Genomic DNA, 26,000 nt, shown 5'->3' on the forward strand with positions numbered 1-26,000 from the left:
TCATCTTTGGGAGACAGAGACAGTACGAGCAGGGGAGGGGCAGAGAGAGAGGGAGACACAGAATTGGAAGCAGGCTCCAGGCTCTGAGCTGTCAGCACAGAGCCTGACCCGGGGCTCAAACTCATGAATCGTGAGATCATGACGTGAGCCGAAGTCGGATGCTTAACCGACTGAGCCACCCAGGCGCCCCACCAGTTAAACATTTTAAATGAGATTAAAATCACTTTCACAAATGTAAACATATTAACTGAATATTATTAATGTTTAAAGAAAGGATCCCATCTTCTCTCAAGCACTATTTTTATCTATTTTGTCAACTGACTTTGCATCAAGGAGAAGTATCTCAGTTTGAAATTTGGGGCGACCTCGTCCTCTTTGACCTCCTTCCCATCTCTTTTTCTAAGACTTCCTTGCAACACTCTGGAAGAACGTGTAGAGGAAACCCTAGCAGTAGCACCCTGAGTTTGGGAAAGTCTCTAGAAAATCGTGACTCACTGCAGTTTGAAAGTGCTTGCATGAAAATAAATAAGTCAATAAATAAAAATGGTTGCAAGACAGTGGGGTCCAATTGTTTCTAATCACCTCATCAGGCTTGAGCTCCATAATGAAAAGTGGCTTCGTGTAGTGTTATACGGATTTATTATTCCAGTACTCTGACTGCACAACATGGAAATTCAAGAAAATTGCTGTAAAACAATTGCTGTATGTCTGTGTGAAAATACTACATGCGATCGTATGACCGCAAACACACTCTTCAGAGATACTGCGATCGCTCCACGTTTAAGTTCATGCTCTATAAATTTGATTTTGTTTTTTGGTGACAGGCTGATTAATAATTTATTTCAAAAAACAGACATGAATTTTCTGATACCCATGAATATTTAAACATGTTTTTTAAAAGCAGCAAGGCCGGGCAACAGATGTAGCACCCATACCTTAGGGCATGCGTCAAACTTTGAAAGCCCTAAATTACTCATACACTTTGGCACACGCCTAAATATGTCATCTGTGATCATTGTTAGATATTTATCAGTTTACACTTAGTATGCACTAGGAGGCATATTTTTAGGAAGTGGTTCTTATTAATTTCATAATGAAGAAACAGGGCATCCTGTTGTCCCCATGGGGAAGGGACCCAAAAATCCAAGTTGTGGACCAGGTCAGTTGGTCAGGGAACATTCCGAGGGAATAAGAAACTCGTCACCAAGGATGCGGACAGTCAGGCCTGGGGCTGGGCTTGGAAATAACCTGGCTGTGTGATCTTGAATGAGCCCTTTAACTTTTACACATCTGAGTTTCTGGTCCCATAAAATGAAAGGGCTGAATTAGTCACTACATAATTTTTTAAGTTCTAAAATGTCTAGAGGCTATAGGAGCGACTGCTTTTCTGTGCTGACCTAAGTCCGGTTTGTCAGGCTGTTTGGCTGGAAGAGATCAGATGGGTCGCCTCTGCTCTGGACACACCAACACCTCAGTAGACACAGATGCTTTTACTTCTGTGCAGCCTGCTGTGGCTTGAGTCTGCTTAGCTTCATTTGAGAGGACATTCTCCTGGGGGCCCTGGAGAAAGCCCACCTGGGAAGTGAGATTCTTTGGTAAGGCCAACTATTTAAGAAAAACATGAAAAAGGACAATGTTTCTCAGCCTTTTTTCTTGTGGACAACAGCACAGGGTCCCCTGCTTCGACTCTAACCTGTTGGTGTAAATAATGGCGCAGTGGGATCATTACCTAAAATGTTTCACGGCCTCTGTGAGGGAAAGAGCACTTGAGAAGGAGCTGGGAAAGTTCCAGTCACAAGCATGGCCTTATGGTGTTGATCAAGTCCCTCCACTACCTTCTGGGCCTCAGTTTCCCTAACTCTTAGTGGACTAGATTATTTCTTAACATTCTTTTCAGATGTAATAGGCAAGGATCTATGTGGAAGAAGTCTGTCCTCATCTTTGTAAACCAGACCTTATAAATGGATTACAGAAAAGCAGATCGTGAATCCATACCTGGGGGTAAGATAAGCCTACCAATCAGGGTAATAGCTGTGCTTTGTTCATGGGGACACGGAGAGATTAGGACTCAGTACAAACTGTAACAATGCTAAATGCAGTATGCTGGACATACACATACACACACACGCGCACACACACACGATGTAACTACCTACCTTACATCGTTTAGTTCATAATAGACATTTCTGCTTTCGTCTTTGATGTAAATGGCAACACTGGGCGACTCTAGCATCTTCATGGTGAGCTGCTGTGGAAAGGCACTTACGAAGAGAGCACGGATTGTGTCTGCACTTGTGATTTCATTCGGCATCCTGAGCTGCTTGGTTTCGTCCCCATACTGGAGATAGAGAACCCCTGCATGCAAAATGAACACGGTTATCAGTCCCAGATCAAGATGCACACAACACGCAGCAAAAGTTCAGCCACTCCTGTCTTACCACAGACAGCAATGTTCAGGACAAGCTTGGAAAGAGTGTAACAAGAGACATTTGTTTGGAATTTCCAAAGATTCGCATAAATATTCACTTTTATTCTTTGGAGTCCAGGCAGATGTTAAAGAGGCTAATTTTCAACTCTTAAAACCAGAGACAGGAAGCTAACTTCTGGTAGCCGAAAGCAAAAGACAATACTTGATTCCCCTGAAAGGAATATTTAGGAATTTGACTCCGTAGGGTGATTTTCCCCATGTCTTTCGCTAACTAACAACACAATCATTATAGCGATGGGTACGCTATACAGTTTAAATCTTTATAGTCCATTCAGAGACATGTTAAGTGGAAAGGCTACAATATTTCTGTGGCTCTAATACATATTTATTGAATGTTTATGCCAAATGAAACTATCTAAGAAAAGAATCTGGCACCCCAATGTTTCAGAAAGAAAATGGAGCAAACCAGTTACCCAAAAGACAAATGGAAACATCAGATCACAGAATTTTGGAGTTCCAGGGGGTATGTGGCTTCCAATGAACAATACCTCCCGGTATTCATACCCCTGTGAGTGTAATCCCTTACCACATTGTGCCTGGGTTTGACCATGTCTCACTTGTTTTGACCAATGAGACATTAGCATGCAAAATGCAAAATGGAGGCTTGGTAAGTGCTTGCACACTAGACCTTATCTTCTTGATGAGTGTGGTCTTGGACGCTCCCTCACTGAACCAAGCTTCTGTGAGTCCAACTGAGCCCAATGGCGAGGCCACATGAAGAAGAATGAAAGTCCTGACTGACAGCCCCCACTAAGCACCCATTCGATAGCCGGACCACTGGCCAGTCATGCGGGTGACCCATCTTGAGAGCACCTCCAGCTCCCAGGTGACCTGCTCCAGCTGTCAGATGGAACAGAAATGCAATGCCCCCTCCAAACCCTGCCGAAACTACAGAATAAAGCAAATAAATAGTTGTTAATTTAACTCACTATGGTTAGGGTCCCTTGTTACTCAGAAATGTATAACTGAAACAGGATAGCAAAGATCCGGACATTTCATTTGAATCCACTTCCTGTGAGAATCTATTGAGGACAGACTAATACCCTTAGAGTAAACTTTGGCAGGAGAGACTCAAAAGAGAATAGAATATGGTTTCTGATTAAAGATGGCAATTCATGCAACGAATTCGTCTCTATCTCCTCCTGAAAGTCCATTAAACTGACAACGGAGATTAACAAAGCGTAAATTAAAGAATTAAGGGAATGAGAGAGGAAACAACAACAGACAAGAGAAAGTCAACACCTAAGTCTTCAAGGGGAGAACTCCACATAAAACATGCAGGGCTGGGGCGCCTGGGTGGCTCAGTCGGTTAAGTGTCTGACTCTTGATTTCGGCTCAGGTCATGATCTCAGGGTCGTGAGATTGAGCCCTGCATCAGGCTCTGTGCTGAGCGTGGAGCCTGCTTGAGATTCTCTCCCTCCCTTTCCCTCTGCCCCTCCCCAACTTGTATGCGAACTTAAGCACTCTCTCTCTCAAAAAATAAAATAAAAATAAAATAAAATAAAGAAATATCCCTTTTAAAGAAAAAACCAACAAAACAAAACAAAGCAGACTAACAAACAAAAAACATGCAGGGCCAGGGAAGTTCCAAAACCAAAGCACCAGATCCTTCTGAGGGGAGGAATTCAGACTGAGTGCAAATCATGAAGCCTGATGGAACTGTTCCTTCTTTTTAATGGTGCTGCAGACGGTTTGAAACTCCCCTTCTATCCCACTCAGCCAACCGACTCCCTACAGAAGAAGACTTAAGAAGTAGAATAAAACAGACTGGATTCTGGCTCATCAGGCACAGGGGAGAGTAGGTGAGGTGCCTTCTGACAAGATGCTTGCAAAGAGGTGACCCTCAGTCAGGAAGCTGGAGGAACCCTACAGGGGTTCCATTACACTTGAGGGTAATGGCCAAGTGCCGTCTGATCGCCTCATTGAGAAGTGGTCCAACCCCATATGAAAGCTTCCAGTTAGTACGACTATGCCCCACTCACACACTCATAGACTACCCAGGATGAACAGACATTTCACAGAAACCACTAACATGAAACACCAGAATAAACAGAAAGCAGAAACTCAGAAAAGATGAGACTGTCCAAGAAAAGGGGAACATTTGGAGAACAAGGGCAGTCTCCGGGAACCATGACAGCAGGAACTAAGAACTGAGGGAGAAGAGGCGTGCCTGGCAGGCTCAGTCAGTAGAGCATGTGACTTGTGATCTTGGGGTTGGGCGTACAGATTACTTAATTAAAAAAAAAAAAAAATTCAGGGAGGAAGAAAAAGTTGATGAAATCACAGAAAGTAGAGCAAAAAGATGACGGGACAGGAGACAGTGAAAAACAGTAAGAAAAACAGAATTATTTCAGAGCATCCCAAGTCTTACTAACCGGAATTTGGATAAAAGAGATCAGGAAAAGCAAAAGTTCTACAAAAAGTATCCTGAAAAAATGTTCCCCCACACTGAAGGACCTGACATCAGAGATCGAAAAAGCTTATGAAACACACCACAGACTCGGGCTTGTCACTGAGACATTCCAGATGGTAAGGGGAGAACAGAAGGTCCTACAAGTTCCCAGGGGTTTGGGGAGGAAGGTCATAAAGAATCAGGAGTCAGAAAGGCATTAGAACAGCCACCCGGAGGGGGCTTGGGTGGCTCAGTTGGTCTGGCCTCTGACTCTTGATTTCAGCTTAGGTCATGATCTCACGGTCCTGAGATGGAGGCCCCCATTGGGCTCTGTGCTGGACATGGAAGCTGTTTAAGATTCTCTCTCTCCCTCTCTCTCTGCCCTTTCCCTACTCTCTCTCTCTAAAAAAAATAAATTAAAAAATTTTTCAATAAAAAAGTAAATAAAATGAAGGAAGGAAGCAAAGAAGGAAAGAAAGGAAGGAAGGAAAGGAAGGAAGGAAAGGAAGGAAGAAAAGGAAGGAAGGAAGGAAGGAAGGAAAGAAAGAGAAAGAAAGAAAGAAAGAAGAAGGAAGAAAGAAAGGAAGAAAAAGAAAGTCAGTCAATAGCAACTCAGAAACCAGAAGACAATGGAAAAATAGCTCTGAAAATCCGGAAGGAAATATCGTTGATCTCAGTCTATATCCACGCAGACCATCAATGAGGTATTTATCATAATCAGCTTCTCATGAGGCCTTTCCACCTTGTCCAAAATTTCAGCAACCATTCACCCTAATACTTCATACCCCCATTCTTATTTCATTTCTATTCCTCAGTAACATTCACAGACAGTGTAATTCATATTTTAACTCTTGCTGTTATTTGTCATCACTTTCTTCCTCTAGACTGTAACCTTCATGAGGTCTGGGATTGTTTTGTAAACTTTTGCTGTTGTTCACCACAGAACCCTTAGTGCCTATAGATACCACCTGTCGCGCAGCAAGTTCTCAACAAATGTCTGTTGAATGAATGAAGGAATGAATGGTTTGTCAGTCAGCCAAAAGGAATGTTCGTCTGGGGTCTGTGCAAGCTGTAAGGGCTTTTGCTCCATGAAACAGCCGAGTAGTCTTGTTTCTGATTTGTACACAGATTAGAAATACTTTCTGAAGTGGCTGTTTCCTTACTCCTTGATTGGAGTAGTCCTTCTGCGCTGAGCATAAGCAGCTAGATTTCCCCTCCGAGGAAATTTTGATCCTCAACTTCTTCAGGGAGTGGGTTTTTCAAAATATCCATGGCGTTACACATTCCTCAGGGTTCAGAAAAATCCTTTCAAGTCTGTCTGATCACACAGATCTTGCAATTTTTCGTCCCAAACGGGAGACATGGTGACTGCCCCAATGGGATCGGTAATGCCGTAGCAAAATGCCAAAACCACTCTTGAGGTCTGGGACCCGACCATGCCTGGGCGAGGCCCCCCGCCAATGGGTTACTTATGGCCTCGCTACAGTCAAATATGACAGCCTCATTCACCCAGAGGGCCTGGTTCTCATTCCCACATCTGCATTCTGTACGTGTGTGTGCTTGAAATAGAATTTGTAGGCTCTGAGTGAAAAAAAAAAAAGAAAAGATTGGGCCCAAATGACGGTTACCTCAGGGTCTGGCTGGTGCAGCTGCCAGCTGGGGCTACGAGTCCAGTTAGAGATCGTGAAAATCCGGAGAAGACGGGAAAAATGCCTTTTCAAACAGAGGGGAAGAGTCTTTTTACACTGGATTCAGTTTGCTTTCTCAACTCAGAAGAGGTATTTAGAAATGCTTTAAGTCAGAAGGCAATCTCTTAATATATGATGGCGTTTTACTGGCACGGTGATGAGATTCAGTACACGCTGGCTACTTTCCTAGCCCTCGGCTGTACTGCCTGATCCAGATTCCAGGGGCAGTCTGAAGGACTTTGGATCATAAACTCTCATTTTGTGAAGGAGGAGGACAGGGAAACGCCTTTAGAGGCGGTCTGCTATGTGTCAGCAACGGGATGCACGGTTTTCCCATCAGCACCGTGTCTCCTGTCAGGTGGCTATGGTGGCCCCGTGTCACAGATAAGGAAAAGGAAGATCAGAAGGTCCAAGGCGCCTGCCTAAAGCGAAAGCTAGTAAATGGCTATCTAGCTTCGATATCCCATTCTGTCAATCCACAGACCCCACGATCCCTCCCTTGACGCATAAGGCGTCTGAAATTCTGCACGGGGTCTTACCCATCTCCTCCAGTCTTCCTCTCTGGACAATGCTAGCTGTCCTCACACTCTTCTCCAGCCCATCTGCTTGACGATACTGAAGCATGATGGGGGTGGGGGGGCAGCTCAGAAAAAAAGATTCCCGTCTTTAAGTCTACTTAAACGCTGACACATGGTTGGAAACAATCCACTTTGCCGAGGGGAGCCGGGGCAGGCATAGGGCTCTGAAAGCAACAGTATTGAAATCAACCTCAAGACACCTGGAGCCCCTCTGAGAGGCCAGAATGTCCCAGGGTTCTTCCACCTCAATGGCCCTGCAAAGGCAATGTGGATTTTTCACCAAGAACTCTTGGTCATATTTTACAAAACAGAAATAAAGTACGCTTGGCAGGTCACGCTGGGGCTATACATCCTTATAATCTTTTGAATCTCGGAATGAGTTCCGGAACGTGGGACATCTCAAATATTCCTTGTCTTGATGTAGTTAAGCAAGGATTTTCACCCAGTGGCCTTGCTACGGACTGAATGTCTGTGTGCCTCCCTCCCCCCCCCCATTCTTATGTTAAAACCCTAATCTCCCAGGTGATGGTGTTTGGAGGTGGGGCCTCTGGGAGGTAATTAGGCCCCCGAGGGTGGAGGACCCCCCCCCCATGCCAGGAGTGCCCTTCTAAGAAGAGACACAAGAGTTTGTTTTCTCTCTCCGTTCTCTGTCACACGGACATAGACTGAGAAGAGAGCCATCGGCGAACCGTGAAGTGGGTCCTCCCCGGGGAACCAGCCGGATTTGCTGGCGCCTTGGTCTTGAACTTCCAGCCTTTGGAACTGTGACAAATATGCTGTTTTAAGATACTCTGTGTATGCGAGTTTGTGACAGCAGCCTGAATGGGCTAATACAGACCTCAGTCGCCCATTGCGGCCCTATTACCCCACACCAGGCCACAGTTCTATGGCACTCTGGATGTGCCGCAAATCTTGCTGTTCTGTGAACTCAGCATGCACGCTTATGACACACGCTGCACCGCCACCGTGGGTGACCTTCCCACCAGTTTGCTCGGCACACACACTACCTCCTCTGAGCGATTTTCCCCGACCACTCCTCTGTCACGTTTCCACTGAGAATTGAGGAATTAATTTTTCTTTCTTTTCTATTTATTCTGAGAGACAGAACAAGAGAATGCGTGTGCATGCACGCAAGCAGGGGAGGGGCAGAGAGAGGCTCTGTGCCGTGAGCGCAGAGCCCGACGTGGGGCTCAAACCCACGAACTGGGAGACGGTGACCTGAGTTGAAATCAAGAGCTGGACGCTTAACCATCAGAGCCACCCAGGCGCCCCAGGAATTAATTTTTCTTACACCTGTGCTCATATTGCGTTTTACTGAAATTACAAGCATGGCTTTAAAAAAAAAAAAAATTAACGTTTATTTATTTTTTAAGAGAGAGATCAAGTGCAAGCAGGGGAAAGGCAGAGAGAAAGGGAGACACAGAATCCGAGGCAGGCTCCAGGCTCTGAGCTGTCAGCACAGAGTCCGACGCGGGGCTCAAACTCACGAACCGTGAGATCGTGACCTCAGCTGAAGTCGGACGCTTAACCGACTGAGCCACCCAGGCGCTCCACAAGTATAGCTTTTAATTCGACAGTATGATTACCTGCATTCATCAGATGGGAATATACAGTAGAATGTTAGACTCGTAGTAGATGCTCACATATCCTTCAGCTGAAATGAATTCAATTCTCCCTGTAATGCAGCCAATCTAATATGTATGCTTCCCTTCTGGCCTAAATGGCATTTCCCACAGGCAGATGATGGGGACAATCCAAATGACCTACATTCCTCAGTTTCTCCAAATCCAATTTATGATTATGCAAATCAGTATTTGCATTACAACTATTGCAAACGGCCAATGCCTTAAAAATAGAAAGGGCGCTTATAGTACTTTCTGATAGGGAGCTCAGTTGTCAACTTAATAAGAAAAATATAAATATGAAAATATTAAGATAGCTTTTTATACCTGTGAAATTGGCAAAGGCGTTTACAATACAATAAACAGTGCTGACAAGGGTTGGGAAAATGAATTTTCTCACATACCACTGTTGGGAAAGTAAACTGACAGCACCTCTCTAAAGGGCTATTTGTGTCAAAAGCCCTCTAAATTACACATACGGTTTGAGCCGGTAATTTCATTTCTACATATTTATGCATAAAGATGTAGTTGTCAGGATGCTCAATAAAGCATCATCTATAGGAAGAACATAGGGGAATTCCAACATTAGGGGAGTCATTTAATAAATCCATTCATTTGATAAATCAATTCATTGAACACTACGCTGTCATTAAAGGAATTCTAGAAGGATACGAGAAAATTTTTATAGTTTGTTAAGTGGTAAAGCATACTACAAAACAGAAAGGAACCAGATTTGTAGAAATCAGTTAATCACCTTGATGGCAGGGATGATGGAACAGGTCTTGTTTGGTCTGAAGCTTATACAGTTTTGAGGGACCTCTTTAAGAACAATTAGAAATATCAAATCCAGTAGGAAAGTTAATAACTTATGCATGGGGACCTGAACCTTGGTTTCATCGAGTTCATGGTAAGTCTACCTATTTGATGACTACACACCAAAGTGACAAGAAGAGTCATTGTCTTTGGGTGATAAGGTCATGGATGATACTGTTCTCTCCGATTTTTCTGCATATTCTCCATTTCCTAGAATAAGTATGCTTTCATTTGATCATTTGAAAAGGTAACCTCCACAGATCTAAAGAGACTGGCCAACTAGGGATTCTCCTCAGGAAACCGGGGAGTTTTTTCAGCCGGAAGAGATGGGCCAAGGAGGCTGCTCCTAGAAAAATTTCCGTTGGCGTCGGCAGAATTGTAAACTGGCATCCGAAATGGGGACGGCATTGGTGGTTGATATAAACAAAAGATTCCAGATTAGTTAACACGCTGGTGTATCCTTAAGAGACTGAATTCAAGAGTCTTATGATTTAGAACAAAATGAACTGAAGGGGACCTGTAGGGATGGCTTCATCCCTTCACTCCATAAGCCCCTATGATGTGCCGGGTCCTATACCAGAAATGGGAAGTACAGAGGTAAGCCTCTGGTCGCCCTCTGTGTTCTAACCCCTCCAGAGGGGCTCCATAAACGACACTGTTCTTTAGAAGTTAGCGATTCATAGCTAACACCCGCTGGCATTCTGTTTCGGACACAGCAGCGTTTTCAAGACAAGTCTGCGTGGGTTCCTTGAAAAGCTCCAGCATGCCCTCAGATGTCAGTAACTTTTCCCGTCCTGAGCAGACCCATGCTGCTATGTCCCTTCCTATGGAGTAGCTTTTCAAGCAGGGGACGAAGCAGGATGGCGACAGTTGCCTTGTGAGGAGGAACAAGGTAATAGAAAATTTATTCTCCATAGAAAGTTGATAATCTTTATTTTTGGAATAACCTCTCAGCTTTCAGTGTCTTTGTTTTGGGTAACCAGCAACTCTTTGCAGAAGTATCTGAAGAACGATTATATCTATCAAATAGCTGCTTATTTCATCCAGATACCTGATATTTAAGGCAATGTAAGACTTTGTGAAGTCTTTTAACTAATTTATCTTCTATTAGTTATAATTGAGGAACTATGGAGGCCCTCTGGAGAATCCCTAAGGGAGAGTCTTTATGAAAGACTTAGAATTTTCTGGCAAATAAATGCAATTTTATGCCAAATTCTAATTTACAATGTGCTTTAAAGAGTCCTAATTGTGGAGCCACCTGCATTAGCATCACGGAAGAAGATGTTAAAAAAAAATAAGTCTGTTGGAAGTTGAATATGATAGAGTCTTGCCCCACTCAACAACCTGACAGGCAGTAGTCACTGGACAGAGATCCTGCTCGGAGGCACTCATTCTCAAGACAAAGTCTTAGTCATGGCACCATTGCGATTAACTCCTTAACTTTATTTTGTTCCAGACAAATTGGTATACCTGGGACTCAAGTGATATGATAGTACCATTGAAGTGAGATCCCAAGGCATTTCTCTAAGAAAAAAAAAAATGCCTTGAAGAATGTGTTGATGACTTCTGGAATTCAAGATGTGTTGAAGTCATGAGTGTGTCGGATGCTGATTTCTGGGGCTGGGACCCTATTCATTCCCAGTGGATCTTACTGCTTTTTTACGTGGATAGTTAGAAACTTGCCTCTGAAGAAGATATAATACACAGTCACTACAGAACTTGCGCAATGTCAAGGGAGTCAATAACTTAATCTTGAAGGTTAGTCAGCAATTAGGGTGGAAAATGCATGGAATGCTGTGAGAAACACCGGAATTAAGTATGAGAAGTACGGTACAACTATAACTAAATTCTTTCTTATACTTCAGGTGAGCTGTCAGTTAAATTAAACATCGCCATGTCCATTCATTTTATGTTTTTAAATTTTTTATTTTTATTTTATTTTAGAGAGAGAGAGCACAAGCAGGGGAGAAGAGCAGAGAGGGAGAGAGAGAGAGAGAGAGAGAGAGAGAGAGAGAGAGAGAGAGAGAATATTAGGCATGCTCCATGCTCAGCACAGAGGCTGATGTGGGGTTTGATCCCACGACCCTGGGATCATGACCTGAGCTGAAACCAAGAGCCAGCTGCTCAACCGACTGAGCAGGCTGTCAATTCATTTTATAAGGCTAGTATTAATCTGAATGATAGGCAAGTAGTAAAAGGAAAAGCTTGCCATTTCAACGCAATCCCCTAAATAAAATATTAGCAAAACAGACCTAGCAAAGTATGAAAAAATACATCATGACCAAGAAGAATTTATCTCAGGAATATAAGGATCGTTTGACACTACATAGTCTAGTCCTAATATATTCTACAATAAGAAATAAGAGGAGCTCTATACGATAATCTTGATAGCGTCAGAAAAAGGTTAAGAAAAAATAAGTTAAAAGTAAGAACTCTTTTAATTTGGCGAAAGGTATCCAACCAAAAACCTCAAAGAAGGGTAACGCTTAACGATGAAACATTAGAAACGTTGTCCTTAAACTTGGATTTTTGCGGGGGAATAGGAGCACCAGGCTGGCTCAGTCAGTGGAGCATGAGACTGTTGATCTCAGGGGTGTAAGCCCAAGCCCGATGTTGGGTGTAGAGATTACTCAAAAACAAAAACTTGAAACTCAGATTTTTTTGTTATTGCTGCATCTGAAGTCAGTCTGAGTAGCACCGTTAGTACAAGAAAAATAAATAAAAACGCATATGGATTAGGAGGGATAATCAAAACTGCTTTTTCTCAGGTGATATAACAGCGAATCCAAGGAAACCTGCAGACACACTATTAGAACTAATGAGGATTCAATATGACTGAATGATGTACAATCAATATATAGATTCAACAGCAACCCCAGATACTAGAAAAAAAATTAGAGAACACAGTTTAATAAAAATATACCACTGACAGCAACAATCCTGCAATTCTGAAGAAAACAGTAAGAGGGAGCACTTGCTGTACTAGCTATCAACACTATTAACACTGTGGTTTTGGCACAGGGATGGAACAAACAGAATTATGGAACAAAACAGCCCGGAAAAAGACACGGGATTTATGAAAGCTTGATATATGGCAGAAGGAGTGGGACAAAGCCATGGAGAAAGGACTATTCAAGAAGTAGTGTGAGGAAAGTTGGTTCTCAAAATGGAAAAAGTAAAAAAAGAAAAAAAATCCTTTCCTTATGCTATAAGTAAAATAAATTCCTGATGGACTAAAGACCTGTGAGAAGTTAAAACTACGAGATTTAAAAAACAAAACAAAACACGATGCTGTCTCCTAACACACTGATATGGGGACTTTTATTTTATTTTATTTGAGAGAGAGAGAGAGAGAGAGAGAGAGAGAGAGAGGAGCAGAAGGAGAGGGAGAGAGAGAACCTTAAGCAGGTTCCACACCCAATGTGGAGCCCAACGTGGGGTTCGATCCCATGACCTGAGCTGAAATCAAGAGTCAGATGATTATAACTGACTGAGCCACCCAGGCATTACAGGGACTTTTAAAAGAAATAAAAACCGTAAGCCATAGAGACAAATACTGCTGAATGACACTACATTATAGAATATTTTTACTGTAAAAGGCATTATCACCAAAATAAAGAAGACAAACCACAGTCTGGGAGAAGTCATTTACAAGTCATGTGTTCTACCAAGGACTAGTATTCAGAATAAATAAAGAACCCTTATCAATCAATAAGAAAATAGAAAGTGGGAAATAATAGATATCCCAAACTCACAGCATAAGAAGGCAACTCGCAGAGGAAGAAGCCCCAGCAGCCAATAATCATAAAAGTGCCCAACCTCACTATTGATTATGGAAATAAAAATGGAAACCATGGCATTGGATACCCATCAGAGAGGCAAAAGTCAGTAAACCCAGTGACCCCAAGTATTGGTGTAGTCATGGAAAATGCAGTCTGCTCTTCACTGCTCGTGGGATACCTGGTAAAACTGAAGATGTTCATCCCGTCACCTGACTTTAAATTATCCATCAGAGAGAAGAATCTCACAAGCCAAGCACTTGTTCTAAGATGCTGTTTACAGCACCATTTCCCACCACTTTGTTCTCAGTGGTTTATTCATATAATGGGACAGTAAACAGCATTTACAATGAAGAAACTAGAACCACATCTATCAACGTGTATCAATATCAAAAACATAAAGTTGCATGGCTGCAGAAAGTTACCAAGGATGCACGCAATACGTTCCTATTTATGTAAAGTTTTATAATGCAGAAAAATAATATATACTATTTATGATATACCAGTAGAAGCACTTAAAATGGCATGACGGTCACATCCCCCAACTTCAGCATGTAGTTAGCTCTGGGGAAGTAGGGAGGAAGAAAAGAAGATCGAATTTTACATTTTACTTCTTTAAAAATGCCAGAGGGGGCCTGAAGCAATTACAGAAAGATAGTTTTCCTTTCGGGGCACCCAGCTAGCTCAGTCAGAGGAGCATATGACTCTCGATCTTGGGGCCGTGAGCTCAAAAGCCCCATGTTTGGGACAGAGACTAGTAAAACAAAAATAACTTTAAAAAAAGAGACAGATACTTTTCCTTTTAAAATTTGACAGAAATGTATAGAGCACTTTCCATGTACCAGACCCTGACCTTTCCACACATTAACTCCTTTAATCTTCTCTATGAGGTCGCTACTGTAATTATCCCCATTTCACAGATGAAGAACACTGGAGGCAAGAGAAGTAACTTGTATGACTCATCCTCCCTGTTAATGACAGTAACCACTGTACTATGCTGTCTCTCAACTGTTAAACAGATGCGAATATCTGTTTAACTTTGGTAACGTCTATTATATTATGTTTTCTGTCTTTTTCCATTCAAAACACTAAAAACCACATATGTGTGTGTGTGTGTGTATATATATATATATATACACACACACACACGTATGTATATTACACATATACACACATATGTGTGTGTGTATATGTGTGTGTGTATGTGTGTGCACACACACATACATATATTTAAAAGAATGCCAAATAATGCTGTCTAAATAGTGTCACTTCCACAGAGCACCCAGGAGCTTATACCTGAATGTAATTATGGGAATTTGGGAAGTTTTCCTTGACTTTTGATAAAAGAATGGGTATGGGAATTTTACAGTACAAAGGATAAAGGGCACAAAAGGAAGAAGAAGATTTTCTTAAAGACAAGAACAAAAGCGTAAAAGTATAGTAATCCTGATCTCAGAAAAACATTTCTCGACCTTTCAGGGATATGCAAAATGCAACTTTTACAGTTTCCAATGCATGTTTTCAAAGTACCAGAAAGAGTCTAGCTATAATTCAGAAAAAAAGCCTATGACCACCCCACTAGGAGATTTGTACATCCTGCATTTTCTTCAATCATTCTGATAAGCAGATTTAGGTACAGAGATCATGGACATTAGTAAGACACCATCTGAGTTACTCTGAAACTTATTTTCTTCCCTGCTAAATTATTAGTATTTTACATAATAATAACCACTAATTATTTCGGATGAAGAAACAGATCTCTAGCAAAGTTTTCAGTATGAAATTCTAACTTTTATGTCATTTACATGTAGATTTCAAAAAAAAAAAAACCCACCAATATTCAGTGTTAATTTTATTATTCAGAATTTCTTTTGTTTTCTACTATTCTGTGAAAATTACTCTGCTCGAAAAGGTAACAACCTTCTTCATCCTCAAGCTGAAAGGGAGAAAGACATTGCAAGATGTTGACAGGATGAGCGTTTTTTCTCCCCTTGTAGGCAACCCCCCCAGGATCACCAGGGATTTCCCGAGGAAACTTTCCGGGTAAATCGGAGCAGTGTTGCTTATTTATACTTTGATATGCTAATGGCAATAAAATAAAAACCATCCTTTGCTGACAAATTATAAACAAATGCCAAGAGACCCACTCTCTAGGATTTCGCTCCAGAGGGCAGACTCCCAACTTTGTGAAACTCATGTTTATAAAGTAGTAAATGTGGGATACTTGGGTCCCAAAGAGTCTTGCCTTCTGGTGCCACTTCTTCCCACGTCTTTTCTCTGCCTTGCTCCCGTACCCCAGCTGTACGCCTTGGTCTCCCTCCAAAGTCCAGCCTTAGACAGGGGGTCCCATCCCCGGCAAGGCTGGTCTCTGTGGGTCTGTGACTGTCATGGAACTCATCCACTCTCTAGCAGCTCAGGGAAAATGCTGCGGTGGGGGGTGGAGGGGGAAATGACCTTCAGTTATCGGTCAGACTATCAGCAAATGACTGGCCCTTGCCACCCTGAAGCCTAGGGGTGGATCTACTCATGTCACCAGGCCCAAAAGGGGGAGCTGCCTCAGCTGAAAGGTGACTCTGGCCACAGGCAGCCATTGAGGGATATTCCGGAACACTCGCTCTTCTGCTCCCCAAGTCTGCGAGAGAGGGCGATGCAGGGCGTGTGGCCAACTAGGAGGGTGAGGCATGCACTGGGTAGAGCAGCTGTTCGTCTTCTGGGCTGCTTTTTCTCAGCTTCTTCTTAGGTGTCTGAGGGGGAGGCTCGGAATTCTTTTCCAGAAAGTGGTGAGAAAGAGAGTGTGGGCAGTTTGGGGGAATTCATATCTCACTGGCCTTCATTTGGAGCTCTTAAAAAAAACCAGACTTGCTGTTTCTCTTTCGTGACCCAAAAATACAAGGCAACCTACCCGATGTCCTCCTCTCGTCGGAATGATCGACTTCCTTAACGTCTGGGGTTCCATAGAAGCGCAGGGCCCATGTGCAGGAGTCCCCATGGAAGGAGGGCCAAACTGTGAGATGGAGGAGGGGTGCGGGAAAGGGACCCTGCCCCGGGCACTGCGCTTCAGAGCTTCTCCCCAAGTACTCAGGGGTGATGGAGGCGTGGCTGTTAGCAGGGCCCACGTGGGCTGGATAATCGCTCACATGTGCGTGGTGGAAATGAGGACAGGCTGGGGGTGGGGAAGCCCTTCTTCATCTCGTGACCCAGCACAGAACTCCGTGAGCATTTCTGAGAATGCTAAAAGCAAATCTAGTTTTTGACGTGGTCACAAAGGTATATTTATCGAAGGATGAGGAGAGAATATATTTCATCTAACAGTTGGGCAGCTTGATTTATAGTTTTAAAAATATTTAGACAGATGGCACATGAGCCCCTGTGCTCTTGCCCCCGGCAGGCTTGAGTGTGACACGGAGAGACGAGAAGCGTTCCCCCCAACGTCGGCATCGAAGCCGGGGATGGGACCTTCTTCACCTTCCGGCACTCGGGGTGGGTGTGCCGTCCACTCTATCAACAGATGCCTTTCTGTTGATTTTGTTCTGAGCAGTCCTAATGGAAGCAGGCACCTGAGTGTCCTCAACTCCTCCCGCGATTCGGTGACTTTATTTCTGGGTTGTCAGTAGAAAGGGCGGAGTCACGCGAAGCTGCCTTTAGCGTTTCCACGTTTTTTATACGGTGGCGAACTGCTTTCCGTACTGCTTAAAGCTTTGTGTTTTTCCTATTACTATCACCTGCTAATCATTCTGTTTATCCGTTCACTACCTGATTCCTCCGGGCTTTCGGCGGACTCTCCCGGGGCTGCTGTAAAGGTTCCCTCTGCCGTGACGGGCCACGGCTGTCCTGTGGACACTCCCAGACAGACCCAGCCAGGCTCCAGCCTGCAGTGGGCAGTGACACACAGCATGAGGCAGGGTGAGTCTGTTCTGAGGCTTGTCCCTGGCTTCCTGCCCATCCCCACTCCCTGTGTCTTCCCTGCTGCTCCAGTATCGCTCCTCCTGTGTCCTCGGGTCTATGCCAGAGGGTGTGGACCTTCTGGGAGCCTCCTCCGTGTCTTCTGTCCCTGCCCCTCCTCACGCCCTGTCCCTGTGGGGAGATCTGGAATATCGTGTCAGTCCCGGCCAGAGGCACAAAGGGGTTCCCAAGAGAGCTATTGTCTAGAAGAATCCAGAGAGATGGCGGTGGAAAGGCCGGGGATGAGTGCTCAGGACTTACTGTCGTGTGAGCAGGAGAGGAGAGAGGATGGTGGTGGGGCCTGGGCTGTTCGTCAGGTGTTCGGATCTAAGTCCTTTGGTGGCACTTGTCCCGGTGGGGGCGGGGGCTTTTCAACGTTTTTGTCAGGCTTCTCTAATTTTCCCAAGGCTACCCTTGTTGGCCATTTCTTGCTTTAAGAGCAAGTGGGAAAAGACAGCGTTGCTGCTGGGGGGAATCCCAGTTGCACAGGGGTAACGAGATGAGGCCACACTCTCCCCCGCCCCACCCCTGCTACTGCCCAGCCCCCCAGCACGCAGGGACTCCAAGGAAGGAGTGACTCAGGGTGCTAGGGGCCACGATGACGATCTCCAGGACCGGGCTCCACAAGTGACCTTTCGAATCGCCCTCAAAAGACCCCGGAAGACTTTTCATTGTACCTTTACCTTCTGTTCCCTCTGGTACTTTCCGAAGGGGCACGTAGGAGACATCACACATGGCTGTTTCCTCCTCCCCATTTCCCTTTGAGGTTCCAGTGCTGCCTTTTAAGAGCAGCTTCTGTTCTCAGCCCCAAGATCACAACAAAGAACAAATGTCTGAGGGTGGCTGAGGCAGCTGAGGGAGTGGTGGGTGGGGACAGACCGCAATGACAAAAGTGTCCCTGCTCAGATCCCTGTCCCCTGGTCTCCTTTACCACTGCCTGTAAAATATCATCCCTGCTTCCAGAGCCACCATAAATAACCTTTCTTTCCCCTCTCCCCACTTTCGTAGGTAAGAGGCACCCCCCCCCACCAAATGTCTCAAGATCAAAATGATAATTGTTGATATTCCTACTAAAGGCACCTGCTTGATTAGCTAAGGGATCAATCAAGCCACGTTGTTGCCTGGGGCTGCCCTCATCAAAGCATGCACTGGACACACTGAGCACCTATCCCTCACTAGAAGAAGCCTGGAGAAAACAAGACCCAACTCAAATGACTGTCACTTACAGGCGTCCGTGCATCTCTTGGCTTTATTTTCTATAATAGCAGATCCACGGATATATAAGCGTTATGCTTTAAAACAAACGTGACAAAAGAGAGAATAATAAGCTTGGTCCCTTTTCCACGGCACAAGTAATTCTACTCCCAGAGTGGGCTCATCCAGGTTAAAACAACTAGAGGCTAAGCAGATCCTTAAATGAAAGCTTGAGGAATAGAGAACATTCACGAAGCTCAGGGCCATTTTACATGCACAGAGCAGGAGCGCTGCACCCACTTCAGCACAATTAGTGCCATAAAAGAGAGATTTCAGGGGCGCTCGGGGGGCTCAGTCAGTTAAGCATCCGACTCTTGATTTCAGCCCAGGTCATGATCTTGTGGTTCGTGGGTTCAAGCCCCGCGTCAGGCTCTGTGCTGACAGTGCTGAGCCTGCTTGGGATTCTCTCTCTCTCTCTCTCTCTCTCTCTCTCTCTGCCCTTCCTCTGCTCTCTCTCTCAAAAATAAATAAACATTTTATTTAAAAAAAAAAAAGACAGATTTCATTCGTTCTAGAAATATTCGCTGAGTACCTGCCACATTGTTTTCTGAAGGTTGGGGATACAGCAGGAAGCTCAGAGGTCCTAGCTTCTACTGGTGTAGGAGAGACAATAAGCTCACAGACAGGAATGTGTAGAGTGGGCCAAATAATAGGGAACCAAACAAAACAGGGCGTGGGGGACAGAGAGCAGTGGGGTTGGAGTGGGTGGATTGCTATTTTATTCACAGGAGTTGGATGACCGCTGCTAAGATATTTGAAAGAAAGGTGGGAGCCGGTCTTGTAGGTATGTGGGCAAAGAACAATCCAGGCAGAGGGAACAGCAAGTTCCCTTGAGGCAGGAGCAGCAAGGGGCCAGCACGTTTGGAGGGAAATGAGCGGGGTGGGGGACAGGAGGAGGAGAGGAGATGGGGGAGGAGTCTCCGTGAGCCGGGAAGCCAACAGAGGGCTGAAAGCAGAGGTGTGGCAAAAATGAGATTTATTTACCAGAGCCACTGTGCTGAGAACTGACTCCCGGGGACAAGGACCCACCTCAGGAGACCACTGAAATTTAAGGCACTAAATTTAAGCCAGGAGAGAGAGTGTGGTAGTTTGGACCTGGGCAGAGTCCTAGGGATGGTGAGCAGTGACCAGATATCTGGATAGATGCTGCAAGGAGGGTGAATAAAATTTCCTGACAGATTAGGTATGAAATGAGATCAAAGGAGGGGTCCAGGCAAATGGCAAGGCTTTGGCGTGAGCAACCGGCAGGAGGGGGACGCAATCTACTGAGATGGGGAAGACGCTGGAAGGACTGGGTGTTGTTGAGGAGGAACTAGAAGTTCATTTTGGAGCCTGTTAGGGGGAGATGTCAAGTAGGTGATGTGAAATATGAATCTGGACTTCAGGGGAGAGGTCTGAGCCGGAGGGGTCATTATCATTGTTACGGACTGAATGTTTATGTCCTCCTCTCAACTTATATGTTGCAGTTGCAACCCCCAACGTGACAGTATTTGGAGGTCGGCCCTTTGGAAGGTGATAAGGTTTATCTGAAGACATGAAGGTGGGATTAGTACCCTCATAAGAAGAGACACAGGAAAGCTTGTCCTCTTTCCTTCTCCCTGCACAGGCACCAAGGAAAGGCGATATGAGGACACAGAGAGAAGGTAGTTGTCTGTAAGCCAGGAAGACTTGGACTTCCCAGCTTCCAGAACTGTGAGAAAAGAAATTCCCATGGTTTAAGCCACCAAGTCTGTAATATTTTATCATGGCAGCCCAAGGTGACGAAGTCAACCATACAGGGGACATTCGGCACCATGGGACCAGATCAGATCACCTAGGGAACTAGTATAACTGAGAACAGATGGAGTCTGGGGGCTGAGGCCAATGCTTATGGGTGAGAAAATGAGAACGAACCAAAAAGAAGACTTAAGAGGAGCAGTCAGTAGGGCGCCTGGGTGGCTCAGTCGGTTAAGCATCCGACTTCCGCTCAGGTCATGATCTCGCAGTTCACGGGTTTGAGCCCTGCGCTGGATTCTGTGCTGCCAGCTTGGAGCTTGGAGCCTCTTCAGATTCTGTGTTTCCCTCTATCTCTGCTCCTCCCCTGATTGCGCTCTCTCTCTCAAAAATAAATAAACATTTAAAAAAATTAAAAAAAAAAAAAAAAAAAGAGGAGCAGTCAGTGGGGTAGGAAGACTGACGAGTGAGAAGTGTCTAGGAAACCAGGAGAAGCATATGTCTTAAGGACAGCAAGTGACCTAGCATGCCAGGCACTGACAAGTCAAGTAAAACATTGTTAATAATAAAACATTGTTAACATGTGGGGGTCACTGGTGACCTTGACCAGAGCTGTTTCTACGGAGTGGTGGGACTAAAGGTCTGAATGGGCGGGTTCAAGAGAAATCCTAGGAGAGGAAATGGAGACAGGGCTTAGAGACAACACTTTCCAGTCATTTTGTCATAATGAGGCAGTAACTGGAAGGGGATTTTGTAAGATACGGGGGAGCTTAAGCTAAAGCACTGGGTAATCCAGTCTCAAAATAGTCCCAAACGGTTGCTGAAGACTGACAAGCAGGTCAGATGAGCCACGGCTCAAATGCCATCAGTAATAACAGAAATATTTTTAGAAGGTTCAGATTTCTTTGACCAAATATTTTTGTGGTATTCTTCCAATCTGAATGGAAAATTGTAACAAACATAAAAAAAAAAAATTGAACAGGATCTTTCTTTGAGAATTCTGCAGACACAAACAAATTTTGGTCACAGTGATAGGTGGCAATCTGGCTAGGACTTGCTCCTTTGCAGATGCAAGTAATCCACCCACTCCGATGACTTCTCTGGTTTTATAAGGCACACTCTGCAAGGGTTGGATGCTCCTTTCATGATCTCGGTGGTATGCTTGGCCAGAAGCAAAAGCATCAATTTCCATCAGCGACTTCCTACTGATAACATCTAGTCTCCAAATTCCAAAGAAAAATTAAGTTTCCAATGTTCGCAGCTTGACGCAAGGAAACATACTAGTGTCTGTTTAGATGTGAGACATGTTGCAAATGAAAGAAAAAAATCACACTGGAGTTTAAATTTTCCACTATGTTCTTTCTCTCTGCCAGAATGTGCTTTCCTAAGATTAGTGATGCTTGCAAATATAATGGAAAATATAGATTTTTAAGAAAATCACATATACGCATGTATATATATATATATGTGTGTGTGTGTGTGTGTATACACATATTCACACATGTACATATGAATGTATACACAGTTTCTCATAACGGATAAACCAAGGAGTAATTAACCAGTAGTATTATGAAAGAATTCACCAAGCATAGTCTGTAAGCAGCCGTTAGTATCCAAATGTGCTTCAATTCACAATTATAAATTATTTGACCAAGGGTCTTGGGAATATAAGTGCAATAAAGGGGATAAACTAATACATTTAAAAGCTAAAAGATAGGGGCGCCTGGGTGGCGCAGTCGGTTAAGCGTCCGACTTCAGCCAGGTCACGATCTCGCGGTCCGTGAGTTCGAGCCCCGCGTCAGGCTCTGGGCTGATGGCTCAGAGCCTGGAGCCTGTTTCCAATTCTGTGTCTCCCTCTCTCTCTGCCCCTCCCCGTTCATGCTCTGTCTCTGTCTATCCCAAAAATAAATAAACGTTGAAAAAAAAAATTTTAATAAAAAAAATAAATAAATAAATAAAAAAAAAAGCTAAAAGATAAAGGTTCAGTAATAATTCAAAACAAAAAAAAAAAACCAGTCTTACGCATCTCAAGAATAGTATACTTTCCTTGCATCACAAAATACTTGTGCATTTGTTCTATTCCGTTTATCTGAACATTAGGCTGACCATCTTTGTACCTCTCTGTGTCAATGAACATTAAGTAGGTATTCACTAGCACATGGCAGGAATTTTTTTTTAAAGGTCCATTTAAATGGAAAAATATTGATCAATTTGAGAGCAATTGCTTCGTCAGGAACAGATTTATTAATTAAGGTGTGGCCCCATTTAACCACAATAGATAGAATGTTAGCCTTAACTTGACGTGTACATTTTGCTGATATCTTTACTGATTTCAATTCTATCAGTATCGTCTTCCATAGGTGGTGCCCTCATAGACGGTAAATTAAAAAACAAACCAAAAAAGAGCCTAATAGTGAGTCCTGTATGTGCCAGAAGACATTCAGAGCACTTCATTCAGAAGATGGAAAAAGACAATATGCACAAAGGACTTCAAGAAACGGATAATCTTGGTAGTTTGGAAAAAAAAAAAAGTGTTATAATTGCCAATAAAAGATGGAAGGAAATGTAGCTTTTATGCTGAAAACAAAATCTGGGGTTACTCAATTTCTAATTCCTGTGCCAAAGCAGCTGCTCTAGATGACCTCGGTTAAATCATGTCATTGTTTCAGTTTGCTTACCTAAAAGTTCTATAAACCAGCGAGTCCTCAAATATTATCCAATTATTTGTGGTTATTTGACTTTTACTGAATTTAGGGGATAGAAACTTACATAAGTGATAGACAATACTTCTAAACTATAAAATCAAAGTTCCCTTTTCAACACAGAGGCATACATAAATAAATGTTACAACAAATTGGCATTGTTCCTGTTGAAGACCCAAGGCTCGTTCGTCACCTGGCAGGTAATGCAGGGAACCGGAAGAACAGACCATGAATCTACCGGTGTGGGGTCTAGTCAAGCTTTTCCAGAAAAATGTTGTGTGACCTTGGGTAGGTCACCTGACAAATTTTTTAGAACAGCTTTATTGAAGTAAAATAACACACAACATAACATACATATTTAAAATGTAGAAAATTGAGGGGCGCCTGGGTGGCTCAGATGGTTGACTGCCTGACTCTTGATTTCAGCTCAGGTCACGATCTCACAGTTCATGAGTTCAAGCCCCACATCGGGCTCTGCGGAGCCTGCTTAGGATTCTCTCTATCCCCTCTCTCTCTTCTCTGCCCCTCCCCCGCGCGTACAAATGCTCTTTCTCTCAAAATAAATAAACTTACAAAAACAAAGTAAATCAAGAAGTAAATAAATAAATAAGTAAATAAATAAAATTTAGTAATTTGATAAGTTTTGATATATTCATATACTGCAGTGAAGATAATGAAAATCTGCTTAAGCCCCAAATGATCTTGTATGCCCTGGTGATCCTCGCCATTGCCTAAGCAAAAACTGATCCGTTTTCTGTCACTACAGAAGTCTTTTTTTCAGATTTGACCCTTTATTTATAGGTGTAAGTGCAAGAAAAGAAACTTGCCCCCCAGGCTTCCTACATCATGTGATTTAATAAGAGTATATGTGAAAGTGCTTGACCAGTCCAACACAAACTACTGTATCACCCACTCCATTAATTCTTCAACATATATTTATGGAGCATCTACTATATGCAGGCACCATATCAGGAGCTTGTAAAACAGCAGTGAACAAAGTAAGACACCTGCTCTTATGGACCTTTTATGCTAGTCAGGGAGAGACAAACATATGTCAAGAAACAAATGACAAACTATGTCTGCGGTAATTAGTCTACTGTAGAGAAATAAAGCAGGTAAGGGTAAATCTAGAAGGAAAGGAAAAGATATTTGAGAAAGGGTGGACAGAGACACCCACTTCAGATAAGATGACATGTGCATTGTCATCCTGAATCAAGGAGAAGCCACCCTTCTCACAGATGTCTGAAGAATGTTTCAAGCAAAGGGAACAGAAAGTATAAAAGGACTTGAGAAGCAGTAAGCTAGGATGTTAAGGGAACTACCGAGATGTCGATAGCTGGACCTCCTGCCCCCCTCCGACACACCCTCTTGGGTATGAGGTGGAAGGAGGTGAGGCCAGATGGTAGATGGGCTTATACCTACTCACCAGATGGTGGATGACCTTGGACTTTGAATGAAATGATGGACCATACAGCACTTGGTACAGAAGAGTGCTGCAACAAGACTTAAGGGTTGGAATAACCGTTCAGGCGGCTCTGTGGAGACTGTTGGTGGCAAGGGGGAAGTAGGGAGGCCAGGAGGAAGCTACTGCAAGGGTCCTAGCAAGTGGTGATGGTGGATTAGGAATGGAAGAGGTAAGAGGTGGCCAGGGTCTAGATACATTTTGAAAAGTGGGCCAATATGGAGCGCCGGGGTGGCTCAGTCAGTTGAACATCTGACTTTGGTTCAGGTCATGATCTTGCAGTTTGTGAGTTTGAGCCCCACATTAGGCTTGCTGCTCTCAGCGAAGAGCCTGCTTCAGATCTTCTGTTCCCCTCCCTTCTTGTCCCTCCCCCATTCCCACTCATGTGCTCTCTCTAAAACAAGTAAAACATTATAAAAAAAAAAAAAGCAAGTGGGCCAACAGCTCAGGATTTATTTCCCCACAGTGGCTTTATGAAATGCTTAATAATGACAATATTCCCAACTTATGTAGTACTTACTACAATTCAGGTACGATACTGAGCAATTAACATAAATTAACTACTTTAATTCTTGCAACAACACTATGAAGTAGGTTCTACTTTTATATCCATTTATAGATAAGGAAACTGTGGCAAATAGTACTTAGGAATATGACACACATCACATAGTGGTTGGTGACAGAGCTGGTGTATAATTCTGGGCAGTCTGGCTCCAGAGTCTACACTTGACATGTTATATGACTTCTCAAGGTTAATGTGTAAGAGAAATAATAACTATCTTGACCCTGACGAACCCAATTCAACCAAAAAATTGAGAAACAAATATTATGATGGCCATTCATTGAAAATCTTGGGTCCCAAACAAGAATTTCAGAAATAGCCTTTCCCTCTTTTGTTAAGAGCAAGATAAACCGGGAAGCCTGGGGGGTTCAGTGGGTTAAGCGTCCGACTCTTGGTTTCAGCTCAGGTCATGATCTCACAGTTCGTGAGTTCGAGCCCCACAGTTCGAACTCTGTCAGCACAGAGCCTGCTTGGAATTCCTTCTCCCTCTCTGTGCATCTCCCCTGCTCATGTGCACATGCTTGTTCTCTGTCTCTCTCTCTCTCTCTTGCTCTCAAAATAAATAAACATTAAAAATTTTTTTTAAAGATACACCAATTTTCAGTGGAGCCACTTTTTTTTTTACCAATTAAAAATTTTTTTTTAATGTTTATTCATTTTTCAGAGAGAAAGAGAGACAGCGCGAGTGGGGGAGGGACACAGAGAGAGGGGGGCACGGAATCCGAAGCAGGCTCCAGGCGCCAGGCTCCGAGCTGTCAGCATAGAGCCCGATGTGGGGCATGAACACACGAACCATGAGAAAATGACCTGAGCCAAAGTCGGACGCTTAACTGACTGAGCCACCCAGGCGCCCCAGTGGAGCCACTTTTCATAGGTCTTCTTGGATAAGGTCAAGTTGCCTGGCCACTATTCACAACCATGAGTACATTAATGGTGAGTGCTATTAAAGGTTGCACTGAAGGTGACCCACTTGAAAAGCACGGACTCCAGAATGGGGCTGGGCAT

At 43.7% G+C, this 26,000-nt stretch overlaps 1 protein-coding gene across 20 annotated transcripts in view; it reads right to left on the reverse strand.

Moving 5' to 3' along the window:
• The window catches only part of KIAA1217 (KIAA1217 ortholog), a 755,207-nt gene that overhangs the window by 97,479 nt on the left and 631,728 nt on the right, over nt 1-26,000 (reverse strand). For 19 of the 20 annotated variants that reach the window (XM_086714730.1, XM_086714731.1, XM_086714725.1 and 16 more), the window contains one exon: nt 2,157-2,355. In XM_086714730.1, the coding sequence (XP_086570856.1) occupies nt 2,157-2,355 (199 nt within the window). Of the gene's footprint in view, nt 1-2,156; nt 2,356-16,262; nt 16,283-26,000 lie in introns of those variants that run through there. The other variant, XM_086714737.1, reaches the window with a different exon arrangement.

Source organism: Puma concolor, chromosome B4, assembly GCF_028749965.1.
Source record: "Puma concolor isolate L17-30 chromosome B4, mPumCon1.1.hap2, whole genome shotgun sequence".
NCBI lineage: Eukaryota > Metazoa > Chordata > Mammalia > Carnivora > Felidae > Puma > Puma concolor.